We start from the raw sequence: 23,576 nt of genomic DNA, 5'->3' as shown, positions 1-23,576 counted from the left end.
AGAAAAAAAGTAATCCCTGCTGCGATCAGAAGCGCAGTCACTTTCCTCTTGGATTAGCACGTAGTTCGACTGGAGGTAGTGGTTGAGAGAGTTAGTATGCGAGAACTATTTTAATAAATGGAGTCTTTTAAAAGGAAGTTATATCAGCGCTTGCTGTTTTTTGCGTTTTTTCTTCCAATCTCAGGTAAGAAAGTTAATATTTTGTTTGAGTTTATTTCAAATTGAAATGATAGCGACTGGTTTAGTGGTGGGAAAATGCCGAACTAGACATTGGAAGTGTGTCCGTACTCATAACGTTACTACTAGTATAATAGGGGTTGCTATTTACACTGATAAAGAAGAAGTTCGTTGAAGTGTTCTGTATTAACAAATATTCGACATTGAAGAGTTTAGCCTTAGTTGCGAGTTCTATAGATGAATGGACGCACAGCCACTGGCCGGAGTTTAGGGGGCAATGAAATGGCCACGCTGACCACTGACTGCTTCGAGTATTGCCCGATGTAGGCTATACATTTAGATAAACACAGAACCTATACACGTTTATGCTTGGTTTTTGCTTGTATCTCGAGTTACATGATAACCCGGGTTTCTGCATGAAATTGTGTACGTGCAGCACAACACAACATAACATTCAGATACACGTGGATTGTACAACATCGTCAGCCTTGGTTTGAGATATTGATCAAAGCAAAAAAACATATAGGTTTGCCATGTTATGTTCATTCAGTACATACAAATTAATTATTATATCAATAGAAAAACTGTCTACTGATTTTATTTCCATAAATAATCCACTTTGACGTTTGATGCAGACAATTAACATAGGCAATTAACAATGAATATAATGTGGTGTAAATTAGGACATTAGACGTGTGAAGCCATCACATTTGATTTGGAAAATTTTAAAGGCTTTTGCTTCCTGTCTGGATTGTTACTTGTATACAGCTGGCGGTCTTATCATTGAAAGGGGAGCTACTTATGAATTTCATGCTGGGGAGTGCAGTAAAACATTTGTGACTGAATGGAGCCATGAAATCAGTGACTTCACAGCTTTATGAGACAAGAGTAATAGGATTCAATTGGAGCAGAAAGAAATGAAATAGGAGTAACCTGCTGTTGGATGGGCTCCAAGCCCCTGCCTGTAGGCACTATGATGTTAACATGCTTTCAAGTGTAGATCCTACCAAAGCAATATGCCTGTGGACAAAGTAGAATAGTTGTAGGTCCTGGCCTAGAATTGTCGCTAATTTCATCACACGGAGTCTTCTCCCACTCAAGCCAGGCACTGACTGTTCTCTTCTCTTCCCCACAGGTGTTTTGTGTTTTAGTGAGTTATTTTTTATCAAAGAGCCCCACGATGTTACTGTCATGCGGAAGGATCCCATTATATTGGACTGTCAGGCGCACGGAGAGTCGCCTATTGCCATCAGGTGGCTTAAAAATGGAGTAAAAGTTGTAGAGAACGACCGCGTCTACATTCTCTCCAACGGCTCCCTTTCTATTCCGGAGGTGGAGAGCAGGAGAGGAGACAAATCAGATGAAGGGTTTTACCAGTGCCTCGCTCAGAACAAGTATGGAGCCATCCTGAGCCAGAAAGTCTGTCTTACAATTGCAAGTAAGTATCATACTGGAGTTGTGTATAAGCATCACATGGAATAATGGAGAGGTTATGCAGGACCTCCAACCTTTGGGCCACAGAAGATGTACGTCATTGGTCATGGGAAACTTCATAAACACAGTAGAAAAATAGACAACAGTTTACATTGGATGTACATTGTACACTTACTTCCATAAGATAAGTAACATAAACTGTCCACATTCTCTTTCGAATCTATTAGTTACTGTGTAGTTACTTATAATTACAATTTCATGTAACTGCATGGGATCTGTGTGACTTATTTTAATGTGTCTAAGACTGAAGAGCAACAATCTCTGTGATGATTAAACAGAGTGAGAGATCTTGCTTGTAGTTATCTGCTAAAATGTTTAAAGCTGACATAGTCATTTGGGAGTAGATGGAGACTTTACACTCTTAACAGGCATAAAATAGGCTTTTCCCATTCCCAGGAAAAAGGGGTCTTTCTCTCATCACCAGCAGTGCGCTATAATTTTCTATGTAGTCTGGTGCGTCTAATCTCTCTTCTTTCTTCGCCAGTGTAATGCCCAATGTTGGGCATTCCGGTTATCTAATCCACCTAATAGCTGAGGAAGGGAAGGCATTGGAGGCTTCAGTGGTGGCATTGGGGGGAAGGGGGGTACAGACTTCAAAGTTCGAGGCCTGCAGCCAAAAAGATACTCAGAGTGGAGGATAATATGTCCATTGGTGTGCAAATGAGGGAGCTGCAGGTTTGAAAGGTTAGGAGCTGTCCAGGATGCTGGTTACACCAGTGTTAAAGAGCAGATGACCCCTATTCACTGGACTGGGCTTTCATGTCGTTGCTCCATGATCACTGGGAATTGTTCTTTTGGAATGCTTTTTTTCTCCCAATAGCATGTATGTGAGCCTGCTGCCTATTCTTTTAAAGGGCTAGTGGAGCAGCTTTATCCAGAGCTGCTCTTTAGGGACCCTGTTCCCTGGTGTCACCACCCCCCAGGCCATGTTCCTTGCTGTGCTTCTTTTGCACAAAGGAATTTACTTTTCCCCCCCTCCCTTGCATTCGCTTTCACAGGGAAACCTGAGCTTTTATGTGGCACTTATGACATGCACTCGTCCAAGAATATTGTGATGGTTACTAATTCTAATTGTACATGGAAAAGTTAGGTCCTGATCCATGTAAATTTGGGCAGGATTGTTGTGAAATTATTTAGTTGTGAAATTGTTACAATTATTTACCACTGTGAGGTCATGATTCCTGAAGAGCCCACTGGTTGGAATACTATTCTTTAGGAGCACATCTCCTATCTGATATGATCCTGACAATCCACTGACAAGTAGATGTCGAGAGACAAGAATGTGTCAGTCCTGGTTCAGTTCCCTAAGCTGAATTCTATTGAAGACCTCTAAAACAAACAGACACCATTGATAAAATGTTTGCTTTCCAGATAGGCCTAGATTTATATGTAAAAGAGAAAAGTTACTATTTTTGGGCCTTTACAAGCACTTTTGAAATTACTCACAGGATAATCTCTCTTGGACAGATCTACGTAAACATAAGCGGTACCATAGCATCCGTTGAGAAGGAAGCTCCTCGTTCTGGTTCCGCTCCTCATTCTAGCATCTCTTGATCCCTTCACTTAATATGTATAGACCCAAAACTTAATTGAGCACCTGACCAATTACGTACTACTTTTGTTCTGGGTTAACCGAGATTACTATCATGACAATTGAGTGCAGTACAACCTCAATCTTTTTTTGTTTTGGAAGATGCCACACAGACTTGTAGATGCTATACCAATAAAATACAGAGTTAATGAGCCTTGATTTGCATGAGGTCCATGAAAACAGTGACTGCCTTAAAGCCAGTAAAAAACTACTCTGACCCTCTCACATGCTATACAGCAAGTTTCAGTCCGGTATTACTGTGGCCTGAGTCCTTGCTGTGATTTTTACAGGACGCTGTGTGTTTGTAGTTTTATTAATTGAGAGGGTTTGCTGTTTTATATTATGAACTTAAGAGGTGATAAAGGCTGCCAGCGGAGTTTATAGGCTTGTTTTAAAGGGACACTTAGACCTGCTTGACGGTCTATCTGGAAGCTCATAAAATTTGCACGTACCTGAGAAATGCTCAGTGGTAGAAAACAAAGGTGGCAGTGGGGGTTGTCGAGAATCGCACACACACATACAGTACACACACACACAATTTTGAATTTGCCGTTCCCTCATACCACAGCCTTTCCTTGAGTGTCTAAATGGCCAAACTTTATTGCATGGCCAGCCAGTGAGACAGAGGCTAGTGGTCTCCTCACTATGGTTTTCGGCTCTGCTACTCTGAAGAATTAATGAAAAGCTTTTCACTCTGGCCTTCTTTGTCCAACTTGCCCCCAACTGCCCCCTAACTAAAATTAGTTATTTGGGGGGCATTTGTTTGTCCAGAGATCAATGGTTAGGACAGCTGGGCCTATTCACTTCTGGAAGGGTAATTATGAGAATGGCACTGCAGAGTTTTATTAAACTTTTTAAATTTTGTTTTTGGAAATCTAATATCAAATGTGATTATCCGAACTTCAATTATGCTTTTTCAATAAATTATTTTTAAGCTGATAGTGACTTTTTGTAAATGATATGACTTTCCGACATAACCTATTTGTTTTTTATCCTTAGGTCTTAAGATGCTTTTTATTGATGTTACTGTGCCCTAGGTGGCGTTTATGATGCCCCTGTTTGCATTGAAAAAACACTCCTCATTGAATGCTGTGAAAAGATTTCAGAGTGAGCGTTACTGTGGCTCTGAGCTTTTCATGTGTTGCATCCTTCACCAGGAAGATTGATAGTACAACATGTGGGGACCTTTTGTATCTTATGCCCAGAGGCTCTTCTCACCTCTGGCCTTAATAGATATCCCTCACTATCAGTCTTGCTGCCAAGTCCTTTCTTACTCTGGCCTTTAGAAAGACTGTTGCATTATTTAACAAAAAATAACACAAAATTCGGTTAATTGTTTTATGTTATAAATGTGGGAAGACCATCCCTAACACCATCTTAGGCTAGTTCTCTTTTCAGATCTGGTTTCTACTCTTTCAAAATCCCTTTGTCCTCGGAGCAGATGCGCCCACTTTGAAGCCGGGACTTCCTTTTTTTACCTGGTATTTTTCTGAACAAGTAAATGTTAGTGTCAGAGTCAGAGATAATGATTTAAGCCGACCATTACAGGCAGGAAATGGAGGGTTTGAGAAACGTTAAATGCCAGTTGCCCTGAGGGAAACTATGAGACGGGATTGTGTCTTGATGAACGGCCATGTGACTTGGTAGCTAACCACGTGAGTGCTGTCAATAGGCCTCCTCAGATTGATGGGGTTCTCCGTAGAGACAGTCTCATGTGTATGATCCCTCCAGGCATCCTAAACCATGTTTCCAGAGGTTCACAGGGCATTACGCAATACACAGACATTGTAAAACCATATCCATGCCCTTGCCCATATCCTTATCCATTGGTTCCGATGCAAGGTCTTACTGTGAGTTTGCTGGGATGTTTTTAATTGATTCGAAAATTAGCTCCCAGTTGTGTTTTTTCAAGGTTACAAAACCAGTGTAGAGAATATATCTCGCTCATTGGTGTCATAAGAGAGAATAGATAGGAGGCATAAAATATATTACAAATCACACACATCCCTGATGGAAAAAAACAGCATAGACCAGCATAGGTTGTTTCAGCACAGGTGCTGGTTTTGCTGTGTTTTTGTGGTGACCAGCTTTACCTGTATTTTTGCAGGTGGCCAGCCTTCACTGTGTTTTTGCTGGTGACCTGCATAAGTTGGTCACCAGCAGAACCAGCATCAAGTCACATCATGTTGGCTTGCAAAGTGATGTTTCATTCCTAATAGAATCCAGCCAGAGAGCGGATAGCCAACAATTGGAACGTTTCTTCACCCACAATATGCATTCAGAATAACTGCCAAGGTTAGCAAGAAGAAGAAATTAAACTACCCAAATAATAAACTGGGACAACCATTTCAGTAATGGGTGCAATAAATCCAACTAACAGATTGGATTAATTTGGAAAAATGTATGTTATTTATCTTTGTGTAACATAAGATTAATTAATCAATCAATGTACATGCAAAAAAACACAACAAATAATTCTAAAAATCACCTGCAATAGAGCATGCTGGGAAATGTGATAATGATGGGCGTGGTCAGACCAGCTTGACCAGCTAAAACCAGCTTGGTCACCAATATACTAGCAACACCAACATAAGCTGCTATGTGTCCAAAACACAGTGAAGGCTGGTCACCAGTGTCTAAAATACAGTGAAGGCTGATTACCAGCAAAACCAGCTAGACCATGCTGGACAACCAGCATAACCAGCTAGAACATGCTGGTCAAACCAGCTTGACCAACATCTGACCAGCATGGACCAGCAAATACCAGCATGGACAGGCTTGAAATGTATGCTGGTCTATGCCATATTTTTCAGCAGGGATTTGGGACCAGTTTTGACTCCCCCGATAAATGCAAGCATGTAGTGCAAAGATACTTGGCCTCTGGAGTAAGCATACAGAATACAGGTTTTAAAAAACGGAGTACATTGTTGTAAGGATTCCTAATGCTGAACAGTTTACTAACCTCATATTGTGGGGTCCACAATAAAGCACCCAAATCACTATTCCACAGCAGACTTTGTGACTCCAACAAAATGGTTGTTTGACCCCACCAGCTCTCTCCGTGTGTGACCACAGCCCCAGTGTTTATTTTGGTTGCTAAGGAATGTATAAGACCTGCAAAGGCTTGGCAGCATTAGGACCACAATAAAGGAAAAGCAAACCTAAAGGCACAGTAATGGATTGAAGTGAATGTTTGAAATAATTATTTTAAGAGAAATAAGACTCGGAGCCTGGCTTCGTTTTACCCTCATCAGCATCTGTGGGACAGGAATGGTTTCCATGGTTTCCTTGGACCGAAGTTCTAGAGGTCCAAAGTTTCTTTTGATTGCCCAATAGATGTTAGGTACTGAGAGTACTCACATTTACATCATTACATTTAAGTCATTTAGCAGACGCTCTTATCCAGAGCGACTTACAAATTGGTGAACAATTTAAATCCTCCCTACAATAATGCTAGACATTCCTTCTCATTTATCAATTACTTCAACAGTCCCCTATCAGTGTTGACCCAAACTACAGGTATGTCTACCCAAAAAAATGTGTTATGCTTTCAAGATTTACTCCATTGGCATCATCTCCTATTGGATTTTGAGCACAAAGCCTTATTTTGTGGTGACTTGTTTTCATTTTAGAGAAACAAAGCATGACACTATAATTGATTCAGAGGGGTTGGGTTAAATGCGGAAGACACATTTCAGTTGAATGCATTCAGTTGTACAACTGACTAGGTATCCCCCTTTCCCTTAATTAAGTAGAAGACTGTACTGATTTGAAATTGACTGTTTAAAACCAGCACTCTGATGAAGAGATTAGACACAATGAAAACACTGTCTCTGGTGGGTGAAGGGCTGATGTTGAATGATTGGAGAACTTTGACACCAGATAAGAGATGGGAGGAGGGGGCAAGTGTCCATGTCCTAACCCCACTCCCCCACTAACCAGGGGACTGAGAGGTCACAGTGCTCATGGGATATGTGCTTTGTTTGGCCTGGGCCAATGACCATTGGGCTGTTCTGCAGGCTCTATGGAGCTTCCTCCAGTCGCCTGCTTCTTGGCCCAGCCCAGCTCGCCCGGCCAATGATTGATTTGTGGGGCTTTTCAGCATTGCATTCTTCCTCTCAGTTGCCAGGCTGAGCATTCTTTTTCAGGAACCCTTATTATTTATTAAAGGGGGAAAAGACAAACGTGGTGTGGGGTCATTGCACATTATGAAGGAACTCATCACTCAAGAGTTTCTTGGGTTCTGTTCCATTGGAGGCATTTAATTTGAAACTCATTAAATAGCCTCCTTTAAAGCAACATAAAGCAAAGGATTGAGCTCCTTTTGTTTCCATACTGAACCCTTCACTTCCCAGCTCTGTCCCTCATTTGAATGAATTGCACAAATCAATATCACCATGTCAAACATTTGTCATAGTAATTATCACTGAATTTAATGTTTTTTGTGTGTTTTTTTGTTGTTGAATTTTACCCCTTTTTCTCCCCAATTTCGTGGTATCCAATTGTTTAGTAGCTACTATCTTGTCTCATCGCTACAACTCCCGTACAGGCTCGGAGACGAAGGTTGAAAGAAGTTGAAAGTCATGCGTCTTCTGATACACAACTCCGAAACACAACCCAACCAAGCCGCACTGCTTCTTAACACAGCGCGCATCCAACCCGGAAGCCAGCCGCACCAATGTGTCGGAGGAAACACCGTGGTTAGCGCGCACTGCACCCGGCCGGCCACAGGAGTCGCTGGTGCGCGATGAGACAAGTATATCCCTACCGGCCAAACCCTCCCTAAACCAGACGACGCCAGGCGTCTACCTCGCGGCCAATTACGCGTCTACCTCGCGGCCAATTACGACAGAGTCTGGCCGCGAACCCAGAGTCTCTGGTGGCACAGCTGGCGCTGCAGTACAGCACCCTTAACCACTGCGCCACCCGGTAGGCCCTTGAATTGAATGTTTCTAGAAATTGGTTGAAATGAAAACCAAATGCTTAACAGCTTTAGTTGTGTTATGGCTCTTGATGAGCCCTCTGACAGGTCTGATGATGTTGAATGCTAAAGTGGTTAAATGTTCTATTGGGTTGAGTACAGAACTGTTCAGAACTGTCCGTATTTGGACCTTAAGGTCGAGGCCAAGGAGTTTTGTTGAAGTCATAAATAGCTGTTCGCTTCTTCCTCTCCCTTGCAATGCTATCCAAAAAAAATCATCCTTCAGTCCTACTGTTTAACACTTACAGTAATGCTATTTGTTCTGTCACTTATGACTCATAAGGGTGGGGGGAATTAATACTCCTTTATACTTTCATTGATTATGAGTAGGGCCCAGAGGGTTTCCTGACCACATGACCTGACCAGGACCAACTCCAGTCCCTACCTAGTCATGCGTAGTGAAGCTGCAAGCCTCGCCCAGGTCATCTGCCGGATTAGGGCCAGTGTTTCCACTCAATTGCTCTGCAGATCGCTTTAGACAAAGCTGCCAGAGCAGATCCCCCGACCAGCCACTCTGGATCTGGCCTCAGTGCTCATCCACCTTGTTCCAATCAGGAGCGAGGAGAAGTCACACATGTAGCCAGGGCCTTGAAGTAGATAGAAAGCTCCAGTTCTGTCCCCTGCTTGACCACTTACTGTGTTTGTCTACTGCTAGGAACCGAGAGGCCTGGAGGAAATTAGTGCTGCAGAGCAGAGCTCAGAGCAGAGCTCAGCAGCAGCCATTGACCTGTCGACAGACGCCCTGCCTAAACTCTGAGCTCCTCTGCCCCTCCAAAAAAAAAAAAAAAAAACGTAGGAATGTTTCTGAGTTACAGCTCAGAGAACAACAAAGTGAACCCCTGACCACAGAGTGCACACATATACTGACTCTGCGCACTATAAACATTTGCTTTATGGTTTGCTTTACTGTGAAGATATTCTTAGCTTTTTATTATTAGTGGATTATTCATGCTCATTGGGCACACTCAGTGGCTGTGTTGAACATGTCCATAACAAAACCTCTCCATACAGCACGTATAGAACACATTCTTCTCACCTCATTATGAGCATTTTTTTAACCTACATAGTAGTGAGGTAGAATTTGTGCCTGCAGTGTGATCCTTCAAGCTATAGTAATTAGGAGCGCATATAACTGCTCTGAATATTGGATTCCCATTTGTTAAAGAAGATATCCTCGGGTGGGGTGGGATGGGGAGATTTGGGTTGATAGAGCACCCCTGTACTGTGGAGGAACCAGGGGGAAGGGGGACAGAGCTGGCCCTGAAGTTTCTAAGGGAACCTTTGTCCGGGCTTGACCTGTCCACTGACATGCGGTTTACTGAGCTTCTGGCTTCAGCAGGCCTCTGGAAAACAAAGAGATTGGCCAGCTGGGAGGCAGGGCACGGAATAATTCTATAGTTTAGTTCGGACATTGGTGAAGGTGTTTTCAGTGGTCACTCACTGATTTTTTTTGTTGCTGTCAAACTTGTTTCTGTTTCTTAGAATAAGGGTGCAAAGTCTGCATTCTGAAAAACCTTAGAGGAGGTTTAAATGGTTGTTACCAATAATGGAACACCCATCATTATGTTTTGTGTTAGAGATTTGATTTATTGTGAATCCCCACTTTGTTCATGATCAATAGTAACAGATATTTTTGCTACTCGGCACCAGCATCCACCAACATCTCTCATCTGCACAGTGACTAAATGAAGAAAAGCATTATGCAAAGCGTTGTTCTACTGTGCCAGTATGGGATGGCAGTGGACAGGGTTTAAGAGAAAGAGCATGTTAGCGGGGGCATTTCATATCTGTAGGAAGGCAGAGTACCCTCCCAGTTTTAGGAGGCTCTGAGTGATTGATTGGCAGTTTGCAGAGAGCCAGCAGGGGAGCGTTAGCGTTGCAACAGTGCTGGGGTGGCCTTGCAGGGCTCTGCCTTGATGGGCGGTGTGCTGGACAAGATTTGTAGAGGTTGGAGGTCAGAGGTGGGGTCACTGCAAGGGGCAGATGGCCAGATCCTCTTTTTTGTGCCGCCTGGCACAGGCATTCACCCCATCATTAGAAACATCTGGGCAAAACATCCGGGTAAACAATAAATTATTTTACATTTAAGCTAGGTGGGTTTGGTAGTTATATATTCTCCAGGTGGTTGAATGAAATCATTAAGTAACAGAAACACATTGTGAAAGGTGGAGAATAGTCAAGTCACCTTTTCATTTATGGAGGCCTTGCTCAATAACTGGATACCCAAGGCTCCAGGGGAGAGGTGCATATGATGAGCATTTGTGTGTTTAATGTGTTTCAAAAGTAATCTGGAAGGTGACTGGAAGAAGTAAATGGTAAATGGGCACACAGAGATAATTGAAGGGATAATATAGTCATTGTAGTGTGAGCCTCATCTGCTTTAATATTTCATCCTAAGAGCATTAGGTGCTGCCTCTGGCGACCATCATCACTCAAAGGAGATGGTCAATCGCATATTTTGAGCAGCCATGGCGGTGACCACAGCTCGACAAGCCCTAGCAGAATAGATTTTAGACTGAGGCTTGGTACGCAATCCATAATCAATAAGGATCTCTCTGTTTGTCAATCCAGCATTTTTTGACTGTTCAGAGAGACAGAGTATCTGGGAAGCTCATTGTCTCAAGCCCCCAGGCCCCGGGCTACTGGGATGGATGCCTCCATGTTGCTTTGCTGCTGTTGTACAACACTTAGGAATGAGTTTGATGTTGATTAGAGGTTCCACATTCTGTTCCTCCGTGTTAGTGTGTTGCTGAGGGATGGACCCCTGTATCCGTTCTATGATGTTCCCAATCCAATGCCTGCCTGCACTTCTCTCCACAGCAAATATTCCTCTGCAGAGGGCTGCACTGGGCCTAATGCACAAGAGACCTTACAGCTCAGAACTAATTAAATTAAAAATGCCCAAAGCAAAGTGGCCAGGGGCTCAGTGAAAGGATCAGTCCCCTTTTCTTCAAAATAACTTCACAACAAAGAAATGGGCATCTACAGCAACTTGTGGCACACAACTCATTAGAGAAGTTAGCATTTCATTTGAAAGTCTGCAATCTAATACTAGAAGTAAAGTGTTCTGCAAATAAAAGTTCAAGGCAAAGTGGCGCAGCTCTCTAAAACTGGTCAGGGTAGACAATGTAGGTTATGGATCCTAAATGAATTGGGTTCATTCTGGCTTTGCTCATGAACGGTGCATGCTCTGCTCGTGGCCAGTGGAACAAACGAGGATGTCTTTACCTTGAAATGTCTGAGGGTAAGCTGCGTTTAGGAGGGACAATATTCCCCTTGCCTACTTCCTGAAGACGACACGGAGTAGTTGTCAGAGTGCAGTGTGCTGATCAGGATTCACAGAGAGCCCAGTCTGGCAGTTAGGGCTTTCCCGCTGTTCAGCACCACGACACATGGAAACCCAGGTTACGTCCAGCTATCCATATCGGCTGTTATAGAGGCCAGGACACAATCCAGTGTGTTTATGACGGGGTGGAGTTTACCTTTAGGCAAGGTTTCTCGAGAGCAGTGCTTGAGATTTACATTGCTTTTAAGTAGTTAAGGATACAGTTAGAAGTGTACCACCTGTGCTGTGTGCTGATTGTCAGTGAAATTTGATGAGTGGTAATAGTTCAATTATTCAGACTTAAGGTGCAAGAAGATGTCGATTGGGGTCCTCTCTGAAGTCAGTGGCAACAGCTGTTCAATCAGAAACGATAAACCTTGCACCTATCTTTGCACGGCTCCTCGTATGTTTTCTTCATCTGTTGCCCACCCCACCCCTGGATTTTCTCCCCTGGCAAGCCTGCTGTGTTTGATGTGCGTTCAAGGTTTTTTGTGTGCAGAATGTAGAGAAGAGAGGTAATTTCTGTGATAAAGTTAGTGGGGGAGCCTCCGAAGGTAAACACTGGGGAGAGTATATCATTGTTTCACTGGGCTAGCGAGATAACTGAGCCTGGGGGGGGGGTTGGATAGAGAGAGAACCCAGAACAGGTACTCTGATGCCCCTCTCCCTCCCCTCAGACTGCCTCTTCATCTGTGAGTGCTGATGGCTCCTCGCCCCTGCAGCATAAACAGCATCGGATGTGTGCAGAGGTCAAAGAGCACTGCAGTCTGTTTGTTAATCCATTACTTAAGTGGTGCACATTGCATTCTGAACATGCAGCTGTTTTGAATCTGAAGACACATGTCACGTGTATCTTTGAATTATCTGATTCCTTTTTCTAGTAGTAGTAAAGTAGTAGTAAATGGGTGAAGAGGATTTTGTTTTATGGTACTTGTTTTGGGTATTTCTAGTCCTTCACTGATGTAGCCGTTGGTTGCACTGGGTCCCAGTTGTGCCAGGAGTGGTTTGATTTGTTTATGATAATTAAGTTGATGTTATCCAGACCTGGGGCTTTTTGGTAAAGATTTTATTTATCTCAATCCTTCCAAAAATGTGATTTAAATTGAGGTCTGTATCAAGAGCAGCAGTACCATCATTTATTTTAATAAAGTAACTGTCCAGTGTTTCCAGATTTATATGAAATAAGACGTATTATTAATTACAAAATGAGTGAAATAGTTTTCTTTCCAAAAATTGTAATTACGTGGGTTACAATACAGATTTTTTGTGTTGGAATGGTGTGGGCGTGGGACACACTCTTTTCACGCCACTTTGATACAAAGTGATTTTCATAGCAGGCTTGGAGAGCATTTTCACGAACCCTAACCTTAACCCTTTCCTAACCTTAACCTCAGTCTCCTAATTGGCTATGTTAATTATCCTAATCTGCTGCGTAAATGCTCCTAACCTGCTATGAAAAAGTCACTTCGGTATCAAAGTGGCATGAAAAGAGTGTTTCCAGTGTGGGCGTACCCCAATAACAGAGTAGACTGCTGATTGGCCATCTCATCCTCCTCAGGAGGATGACATCATACTCTGTTTGAGATACAAATTTGATGTGGGTTTTTTAAGTGTTTTTTCTCCATTTATGCTTTGGCCACAAATATGAGTATAGGATTGTGAGTCAACACCATTATTTGGGTATAACTTAACATATTATTAACTTTTAAAAGTAATATTTTCACTGGACAGTAACTTTAACAAACTATTGACCCGAGGCGTCTTTAGTTGAGAAGGGGAATGGGAGTGGATAGCAGTGGATTACCTTAATGGATTTTTTAAAATTGTATTTCTTAGTGACTGAAAGGGGGGGAGGCATAATGTTCTAGCTTATTTTGTATTACTTTTTTGAAACGATGAACAATCTATTCTAGACATTGAACTACTTGCAACATCATTCTTAACAGTGGATAAAGTTTAGGTGAAATCAGTAATGGGACACACGCTGTGTACATGAAGTTTGTCATGGAGTTTAGTTTCCATACAGTTCAGGTGGTGTCTGACAATCAATCAGTTTCAGGGAAACCCAATCCAAGCAGGATGTTGCCGGATCTCTCCACCAATCATCACCGTCCGGCTGCACTCAGCAGGGCAACACTTTTAGATATATCTGTCATCAGCGGTTCTCTTTATCTCAGGAGGATAAAAGTATAAAATCAGGGGCAAATAATATATAGGTAACACTTGACTTAAAGGAAACAGTTATAATGATGTATTAATTACTATAAGCATATGAGACGTACTACCTAGAGGTAGGCCTAATTAGGAATTATATGCTGTGAAGAGGTAGCACTTTTCCCAAAAGGACTGTGTGTCTGTGAGGGTTGGTTACATGTGATGTTGTCCTTTAATGCTGCTGTTAGCATAGAGCAGTCCTTTTAGGTTCCCACTGGCTGGCCATTCATTGGGCCTGTCAAAGACCTCACTTTCAGTATCATCTTTCACTGACTGATCTTCCCAAACTCTGCTGCTCCATGAGCCGTAAAGCAATCAATGATCTCAAAAAATTAGGATCAAGCTTCCCCTCCTCCTCCACACGACCTCATAACCAGCTGTGGGGTTAATGACTCTGTGTTCAAATATAAAGATTTTTACAGCAAGCGTATGAGGAATTTTATTTCAGTTGAATTATTAGCAGTAGTCATTAGGTGGGTCGCTAAAATTTTGTGTGCATGGCACACATTTGACTGATTGACCTCTGCTCATGTGTGTAGATGTGCATAGTAGAGAAGCTAATTAATAAGATGGACCTAGCAGAGATTTCCTCTGCTCTCTGATCTCCTCAGGGTTTAATGTGCTCCAGCCAGGATGAGCTGACAGGTACATGTAACATGCTGGTTTGTTTAGGTTAGTTAGGGCCTCGGGAACCCCGTCTGATATGTGATGTCTGGTGCTTGTATAACACCTAATTTGAGGGAGAACTGGAGCTTATGCATTTTCAAAGAGAAGGTGAGAGACAGGGCAATGTTTTGTAAGGAGAAAAAAACAACAGCTGATTTCAATAGTGGACTAACCAACATCTCAGGGCAAAGGGTCTTCCTGTGACTGTCTTGATTAGACGGCAATGCATCAACACATGAACTCTGTCTAGGCTGTAAGGAGAGGAGGTCAGGGAGAGAATTTGTCTTAGAAGGGTAAGCTTGGATGGATTGTGGGGCTCTTCGGATCTTGCTGTCAACAGCCCTTATGATTATTCTTGGCAAATGTTCAATCTCAGTGCTGATGTACAGCATTTAGGTTGATTTTAATAGGATATAGCTTTCTTGTTGGGACATGGCAGCTCCTTGGCAAGTAGTTTCATGGACAATTATATGAATAAAGGGGATGGCAGTTGGGGTAGTGATCATTTCGGTATAATTGTGCGCATAGATTTTCCTATTTTCACTGAAAATTCTAAGAATGAGGTTCAGCTTCACAGCACTACAGTCTCACTATCAGGCAGATACTGAAGTGGGTTGGGCTTTGCTGGGTATGGCTTTAGTGAGATAGTAACCTGAAAGTGAAGTAATGTATATTTATAAGATATGCCTGGCAGATCAATATATTCCCTTATTTCCATAAATGTCATTGATTTCCATTTTAACTGAACAGTGCCCTTAAGTCCTAAGATACAGAGGCTTAGTTTGATAGAAAGACATGTAACTTTATCCACCAAGATGAGCTGCTGAGCAAGAGAGGATATTGGGCCATGAACATACATTTTTGTGATGATTGGTCTTATAGATCCGAATGGGGGAAAATAAAATACTAGAAAAACATAATTTCACAGTTCTTGCTTTCTAATGGCTGCATTGCTAGTAATCATATCTGTGCAAACATGTATTGTACATTAGAGAATGTGTCTACTGTTGGAGTACACAGTGTCTCACCATTTCTTGTTTTGTTCTGTAGGTATCTCCCCCTTTACAAATCAGCCAACTTCCATTGTGGTGACAGAAGGATCAGTCACCCGTTTCACCTGCAAAGTCACTGCAAGCCCTCCACCCATCATCACCTGGGAGTTCAATCGGGTCACGTTACCGCTGGCAACTAATAGGTATGCATTCTCATTATTTCATTATCATGCCATGTCATTAGCTTTATCTTTAGATGAGGTTTGAGATTATTGGAGAAGTCTATTACGACTTTAAACTGTACATGTCAGAGGGATAGAAATATCAGAGCTGTGTTCTCATCCACTAATATCTATGATGTACTGATTGTCTTTGTGTTCTTGACTCTCCCAGAATCACAGTCCTGCCCAGCGGCGTTTTGCAGATCCATGGGGTGGAAAAAGGGGATGCTGGGAACTATCGTTGTGTGGCGACCAACATCGCCAATCGTCGCCGGAGTACAGAGGCAACCCTCACTGTCACTCCAGGTGGGAGATAGTGGAGAAATAGCACTCTTTTCAGATTAAAACATAATATATTCACAAGCATTGCATCAAACGTTATAAGCCCAATAAAAGCCAAGTTATATTTATGTTGAATAGTGAAGTGGGCACCCTGGTCAAATCCTGTCTCCCCTCCACAGCTCCAAGCCCCAAATTGCCTCAGAGGCCTCGTATCATTGCTGGGCCCCAGAATGCCACTGTGTCCCTGCACCAAAGTGCCATCCTGGAATGCATGGCTACAGGGAACCCCCGACCCCTCATCTCCTGGAGCCGAGCCGACAGCAAGTCCATCGACGTGTTCAACACCAAGGTGCTGGGCAATGGCAACCTCATCATCTCTGACATCAAACCCCAACACGGAGGAGTGTACATGTGCAGAGCCACTACCCCTGGCACACGCAACTATACCATCGCCACAGCCAACATCACTGTGCTAGGTAAACACACTTTAGTTGTCTGTGTAGAGGTCCTATAAGTGTCAGTTGTTATTACAGACATGATTGTTGGTGTTTGTTACATCTATGATGTTTCCCTTATCCAGCGCCTCCATCCTTGGTGGAGTGGCCGGAGAGCCTGACCCGTCCGCGTGCGGGCACGGCCCGCTTTGTGTGCCAGGCTGAGGGGGTTCCCCTGCCCCACATCACTTGGCTGAAGAATGGAGAGAAGGTCCATTCCAACGGACGCATCAAGATGTACAACAGGTCTGAGCTCTAACACCAAATCGACTGTAGCTAATAACTCTCTGCTGCTGTTTGTCTCCCTCTCAATTCTTTATTTATATGATCATCCCATTGTTTTATAAATCCTTGCCTCCTAAACACCAACCATATTGTATGTTCTGCTGTATGTTAATTGAAACAGAATCCCTAATTCCTTTACCCCACAGGTAGGTGTCTTTGTTGATAGTTGCCCTTTCCCACAGAAGAAAGGAAGCTGAATAATTTACAAACGTGCAAATGGCATTTTAGTGGATTTCCCACTAATTTGCTTCCTCTGCTAGTGCCACTGCCTTGGCTTGTTAACGGTTTCTGATTTGAAAGAGAATTATAGAGCTGGTAAGCAACGGGTTTAGTATTGGTGGAGCTGGAGGAGGGACAGAAGTCTAATATGGCCATGTGTGTTTTGTCCCACAGTAAATTGGTGATCAACCAGATCATCCCTGAGGATGATGCCATCTACCAGTGCCAGGTAGAGAATGAGCAGGGCTCTGTGCTGTCCATGGCCCGGCTCATAGTGGTGATGTCAGAGGACCGGCCCAGTGCGCCCAGGAACATCCGGGCTGACACTGTATCCAGCTCCGCCATCTTGCTGGCCTGGGAGAGACCACTGTACAACTCAGACAAAGTGATTGCCTACTCTGTGCACTACATGAAGGCTGAAGGTGAGACATGATGGCCAATTCAGGGGGAGCCTCTTCTATGTCTTGTACCTTTTCAAACAGAAACTATTTTTGATGTTGGCAGGATAAAGTGTCGTATGTATTAGGGAATTACATATTAATGGCCTTGGTAGCCCCAGGAGTTAACAGTTCACACTGTTTAGAGTCCTGAATGCTCCGCTTCCTCCTTGCCCCCAGAACAGAATGTGGAGGATTGACCATCTGTTGTTAATAGTTGGTTGCTGGGCAGAGGTCAAGGAAAACGATGATTACTGCACCGAAGAAAGAACAGCAGCTTACTCTGTACAAACAGGACTGGCCTTCCATAGGCGATCTCAAGCCCTGTGCATTGGTTTTAAATGTGCAGGAACTCCCTACACTAGATGAGATGGTGGATAGACAGGAACCGATCACGAGAATACAAGGGCTGTACTGTAGTCACTAAACCTCAGTCATTGACTGCTGGACCTTTAGCTTTCCTGGGAACCTGTATTGTTGATGAAGAGGCACGAAGAGTCACATTCAAACAATGAAACAGTTCAGCACAAATGTTATCCAGTTCATTCAGGCACTGTTGTTCATCGCCGGCTATGGAATACCATTGTATAGGCCAAATGTACGAATTCCATGCAGCAAAAGAAACACCTGCTAGGCTATGTAAGGATAAGGACTTTAACGGAAGTGAGTTAGAAAATCTGCCCCTTTCTCCTTAAATAACTGGCGTCTGTAAAGGATTTGGTGCACTTGATTAAGATTACGTGAAACATTCTGTCCGGTCTCAGAGAATGGCTGGCTGTTGAGATTGACAGTAGTAGTAGCACCAATGCATTCTGCACCTGAGGTCTCAGACACAGAGCCTTGGCACTAAATGGAGGTTCTAATGAAAGGAGGAACTAATTAGTCTGTGTGTTGGAGTGTGCTAATCCAACAGAGGAGATTCTGTCAAGGCACTGGGACAGTGTGAGCTGGACTGGGAGGGAGGCTTTGTGTGTCTTTTCAGGGAGGTTTCCTGGGCCTTTCAGGCCCCCAGACAAGGCCTTTTCTGTTTACTCTCAAGGATCTTGTTTACCAGGTCAGAAATCAGGCTGGACGATTCAATATGTCCTGGCTACAAGTGAGTCTTTTGCGGGACCTTCCTAATCTGTGCTAATTAAACTGCTATTAGGCTCAGCCAGCAATGTGGGAAAATTGAATGCTGGAATTTGGCCCCAGCAATGTTGATGAAACTGTCTATAAAAGGGGAAGGAACTAGTTTGATTGAGTTGACACTTTTTGTATATTGTCCATACTGAATGGACCAGAAGCCCACCATTAGAGGCAGATGTACATCGTAACTTTGTAAGAATCAGGCGCCTCAGACAAGGAGGTTCCTGAAGCCAAAGTGATTATGTTCTAATTGCTCTGTATACTGAGAGAAATCATTGAATGATGATTATGGAAAGTTATCAAAAGTTGTCTTTGTACTGAGAATGTATGCAAATCTTCATAGACCCTTTTATGATTAGGTCCCCCTTTAGTGCCCTAAAGAGTTTGCATTGAAGGATCAGATCCCCTCTGAACTCCTTGCCTGTACATGCAGCTTACAGCTCTGTGGGTGGTAATTGATTAATTGATTAAATGTGTGCCCTTTTCTTCCCTGAAACCAGGCTTGAACAATGAGGAATATCAGGTTGTCATTGGCAACGACACAACTCGGTACATTATTGATGACCTGGAGTCAGCGCGGAACTACACCTTCTACATCGTGGCCTACATGCCCATGGGAGCCAGCCGCATGTCAGACCATGTGTTCCAGCACACCCTGGAGGATGGTGAGGCCTCGTCGTTTACATACACAAACATACAGTCCACCCTGGCCTTTATCAGGCTGTAACCCAGGGAAACAGAGGTAATGTGCAGCCATAACTGTCACCCCAGATGAATAGTAAAGAGAATGCTTCATATTGATCCTGTAGTCATTGTGTAAGGTCTTCTATCACTCTAATGGAGGACTCAGAGGATGTTTTCCAGTGTGTTTAAACTGTAATTAATAGGCTGTAGAGAGTGGGCAGTACTGTAGGTCCTGTAATGAATCTAGTGGGGCTGACCCCTGGCTGTCTAATTGGGGTCGTCTCTAAGAGGTGCGTCAGAGGAATAGAGGAGTCTAATAAGGAAGGATTAGATGGAGGACCACTCGGCTGGTTAAACATTAGTCAGGCTGATCTTTAGAGATCAGGAATGGCCCTCTCTACTATAATCTAACTCCCCACAAGGGCCCTTCACAGTTCACACCACCCCATTAAATGTTTCTGCACTGTGCAACTGTGACTACCACTTATGATCAAGGAAAATTACATTTCTTACATGTTCCATAGAAAATAACTGGTCTATTGTCCTTGGCTAAGGGAACATCTGTCACATGATTGCATACCAGTCTAAATCAGATCACATCTATTTATTGTGTACACTTGCAGACTTACTGAATTGATTATCCAGTATGACTGAGTGTGACGCACAGTGAGCTGATTTGTATCTCTGGGTTTGTTCATTATAGTCTCAGTAGCTAGCTGTTACTTTAGAAATCACAACTCTTCCTTTGGTCCCCACCAAAACACGATACAAAACAACCATAAATATAGACAGAAACCAGAGGCAGTAACACAGTAATGAACAAGTTGGTGACTGTATAAGCCTCTACATGACCACTCTGTCTCCCTCTCCACAGTGCCCCTGCGTGCCCCAGAGCTCAGCCTCACCAGCCGCAGCCCCACAGACATCCAGGTGTCCTGGCAGCCCCTTGCAGCCAAGCTAAGCAGAGGCCGGGTGTCGGCCTACCGCTTGTCCTATCGTACCAGCGCTGACCAGGCCGTCACCCAGCTGGAGCTTCCTGGGGAGAAGACCCAGTATCTACTGGAGGGCCTGCAGCCCGACACCATCTACCTCCTTCGAATCGCTGCAGCCACTAGTGTGGGCTGGGGGGAACAGTCAGCCTGGACCTCCCACCACACCCCTAAGACATCCAGCGCCAAAGGTACTTACACATGCTCCTCAGTAGTAGTGATGAGTTATTGGCTGCTCCTTGATGGTCCAATGCTAGGTTTCTGCATGCACATATGATGTTTGTACAGATAGGATTACAACTGTATGACTTCTAATCAATCAAAGACAAAAGACATAAGTAAGCCATAACATCTTTGATGAACCGGAATTTCAACCTTAGATTTGTGAAGCTACCAGCCTGCCACATCATATAAATAAACATGTAAGGCCTTACTTTCTGCACTGACTTATCATGCACAGTAAAACCATCATGCCTTGCAGGCGCCCAGTGAGCACACACTTCCCTCTACACATAGTCAATATAGGAGCAAAGAGGCTGGATTATCTCTGAACCTTTCTTCTTCCCAGCCCTCTGCTGAGTGTCTGAGAGAGAGCCATGAGAAGAGCGTCCTCTCTAATAATCTTGTTAAGGCATTGCGTTTGTTACTCCATGACCTTTGGCCCTCTGTCAGTAACATCAGAATGGCTTCAGTCATGGGTCATAAAAGAGAGGGACCCAGGCCTCTGGGTGGGAGGAAGAATAGTTCTGTTAAGAGCTACATCTGAGCCTTAGGGGTGGGGGAGGGGATTGCTGCCCTCTCTCTCTCTCTCTCTCTGTCCCTTTGGAAACAAACAGGATCTTTTCTACAATTCAGCCAGGATCATGACGGCTGAATAGGCATTCTGTCAGTAGAACTGAGGACCTGGCTCATCTCTGCTAGTGTGTTTGTGCCTGGCTGTGTATCTGTGTGTCAGGCAGGGCATGGTAAGTATGTGCCTCTGGTTGGGGGCTACAGGCTGAGAGCCGGTTATTTCCATCAGATAAAGCCAGTGAGCAGCTGGGTGGAGAGCATTCCTGTTTTCAAGGAACAAGACAAGCTACAGAGTCAACTTGCTCACAGCCTGCCACCCTGCATCTCTTGCAATACAATGATTTTTGGTGACTTTGACCCTATTTGTCCAGCAAATTATTTCTGGGAAATCTAAATTAGCATGTTTCTGCCATGTTAAGTGGTTTACTCTTAATAATTTGGGTATCCCAAACAAATGTGTTCCTGAACAGGTCTTTAATTTGTTAAGGACTAGCTAACCTTTCATAATAAATAGTTGTGGACTGTCAATAGTATCAAGGCTCTGAATGGTATCTGAATATGAAGCAAATTGACCTTTATGAACACATTGGTGAGGCCTGGCCATTGGGCTTAAGGTAAAGAAGTCCTGATCGGGAAGCAGGGGTTGGGTGGGTTTCATATTCTCTCTTGACTTGGTACTATTCCAGATGAGCTCGTTAAAATAAAGACATCTGACTAAAAATGAAGAGTCATGCAGGTTGAACTCTGTATATAAATAGTACACATGACCTTTAAAAAGAGAGATTCTGTTTGAACCTTACATCCTCAGAACTGTCCTCAATAAATCAAATTGTATTGGTCACATACACATATTTATCTGATGTTATTGCAGGTGTAGTGAAATGCTTGTGATAAATAACACAAACAAAAACAATACTGCAAAGTTGCTTGGGAGCTAGAAGCAGGGCTGCCAAGTCTGTCGGCACCATCTTCAGAAAATAATTACATTAAATAAATACTCTCTAAAGATCTCTCTCTCTCTTCATGTCTCCTCACAGTGCCTCTAACCACAGATCTCTCTCTCTTCATCTCCCCACAGTGACTAACTACAGATCTCTCTCTCTTCATGTCTCCCCACAGTGACTCTAACCACAGATCTCTCTCTCTTCGTGTCTCCTCACAGTGCCTCTAACCACAGGTCTATCTCTCTTCGTGTCTCCTCACAGTGCCTCTAACCACAGGTCTATCTCTCTTCGTGTCTCCTCACAGTGCCTCTGGCCCCTGAGCTACAGTTGGAGTCTCTGAACTGCACCACCATCATAGTGCGCTGGCAGCTGGCACCAGGAAACTCTGTCAGCATCCAGGGCTACAGGCTGTTCTACCACGAGGAGAGCCAGGCTGAGAGTTCCCCCATTCAGCTTCGTGTCCAGGACAACAGGCACACCATTGGAGGCCTGGGTGAGTAGACTCCACATAGTACACCCGACCTATGATCTCATTGTTGCTGATGACATTTGTCTTGATTTTGGATTTCAATTGCAAGATTAAGAAAATGTTCTAGTCAATGCATGGTTATACAATGAAAGTCCTCCTTAAATTTGATTCAGATCAAAGATGCTCTTAAAAAACATTTTCCATGTCTTCACCAGGCATGTTTAAGGTCTTTTTAGGATCAGAAAATCCCATTAGTTTGGGAAGGACAAAGTCTTTTCATGTGAGTTGTGGGGGCTCATGTCCAGAGGTCCAGATAGAAGCCAACCCCCCATGACCTTACGGCCCTGGCCTGGTTTCCAATGTATGTCCCCCCCAACAGCTTTAGAAATAGCTGCTTGCTGGGACTAAGGAAGGGGTGTTGGGCATATGCTGGTTCTCTGGCCTCTGGGTCAAATTCATTTTGTCACGTTGGAGAGTGTGGAAGGAAAGGGAGTCCCACACCACTGCAGTGGACAACTGACCATCTGTGGCCAGAGGAGGTCGGCCAGGTGGCCAGCAGCTGAATTTTGAATCAGGAAGCTCTGGTACTAGACCAGGATTAGAAAGCATAGGGGGGAATGGGGGGTAAATACAGTATGTGTCCTTTTTTACCTTTTTGTTTTCTTGCTACAGTATGTGTTTTGTCATGGCGGGGGGGGGTCTTACTGTGATAGGGGCGATAACTATGACTGCTGAAACTTCCTCCATTTTGTCTCCAGCTGTTGATTAGAATAACACAAGGCTATATTGTTGAGTAGGTTTTAAAGTGCTGTACTTTATGAAATATATGTTGTTTTGAATGGATAATTATTTTCAAAATAGAGTATTTTTATAAAGCTATTGGAGAGATAAGAGAAAGAACATAGGAAGTCTGGCTTTTTGTGTGCATTCTCCTTTTCCTCATGAACCACATTTTCCTCCTGGAATAATGAACATAGTGGACAAACAAGTTGTAGTAATGTGACATAGATAGATATCACCAAAACACACTTACTATGCCTTGGTTTTTCATTAGTTTCTAATTGAAACAGTTTAATGACCTCAAATGTGCTTGTTTGATAGAATAGCTGGCAGAAGTGTATTCCAGGGCTGTCTTTAGAGGAGAGGGAAGCTGTTATTGTGGAGCAGATTTATGGTGTGTTTTATGACTGCT

The 23,576-nt window shown here is 43.4% G+C and overlaps 1 protein-coding gene across 1 annotated transcript in view; it reads left to right on the top strand.

The window, feature by feature from the left end:
* Nucleotides 1-117: 117 nt before the first annotated feature.
* Nucleotides 118-23,576, top strand: part of LOC135554033 (protogenin A-like) — a 36,325-nt gene continuing 12,866 nt past the window's right edge. Inside the window, exons 1-10 of the mRNA XM_064986035.1 lie at nt 118-184; nt 1,313-1,615; nt 15,499-15,643; nt 15,834-15,967; nt 16,123-16,419; nt 16,524-16,683; nt 17,116-17,363; nt 19,007-19,171; nt 20,065-20,370; nt 22,220-22,408. Coding sequence (XP_064842107.1) covers nt 118-184; nt 1,313-1,615; nt 15,499-15,643; nt 15,834-15,967; nt 16,123-16,419; nt 16,524-16,683; nt 17,116-17,363; nt 19,007-19,171; nt 20,065-20,370; nt 22,220-22,408 — 2,014 coding nt within the window. The remainder of the gene's footprint in view (nt 185-1,312; nt 1,616-15,498; nt 15,644-15,833; nt 15,968-16,122; nt 16,420-16,523; nt 16,684-17,115; nt 17,364-19,006; nt 19,172-20,064; nt 20,371-22,219; nt 22,409-23,576) is intronic.

This window comes from Oncorhynchus masou, chromosome 2 (genome assembly GCF_036934945.1).
Source record: "Oncorhynchus masou masou isolate Uvic2021 chromosome 2, UVic_Omas_1.1, whole genome shotgun sequence".
NCBI classification, from domain to species: Eukaryota; Metazoa; Chordata; class Actinopteri; order Salmoniformes; family Salmonidae; genus Oncorhynchus; species Oncorhynchus masou.
This window is presented reverse-complemented; position numbering and strand designations above follow the sequence as displayed.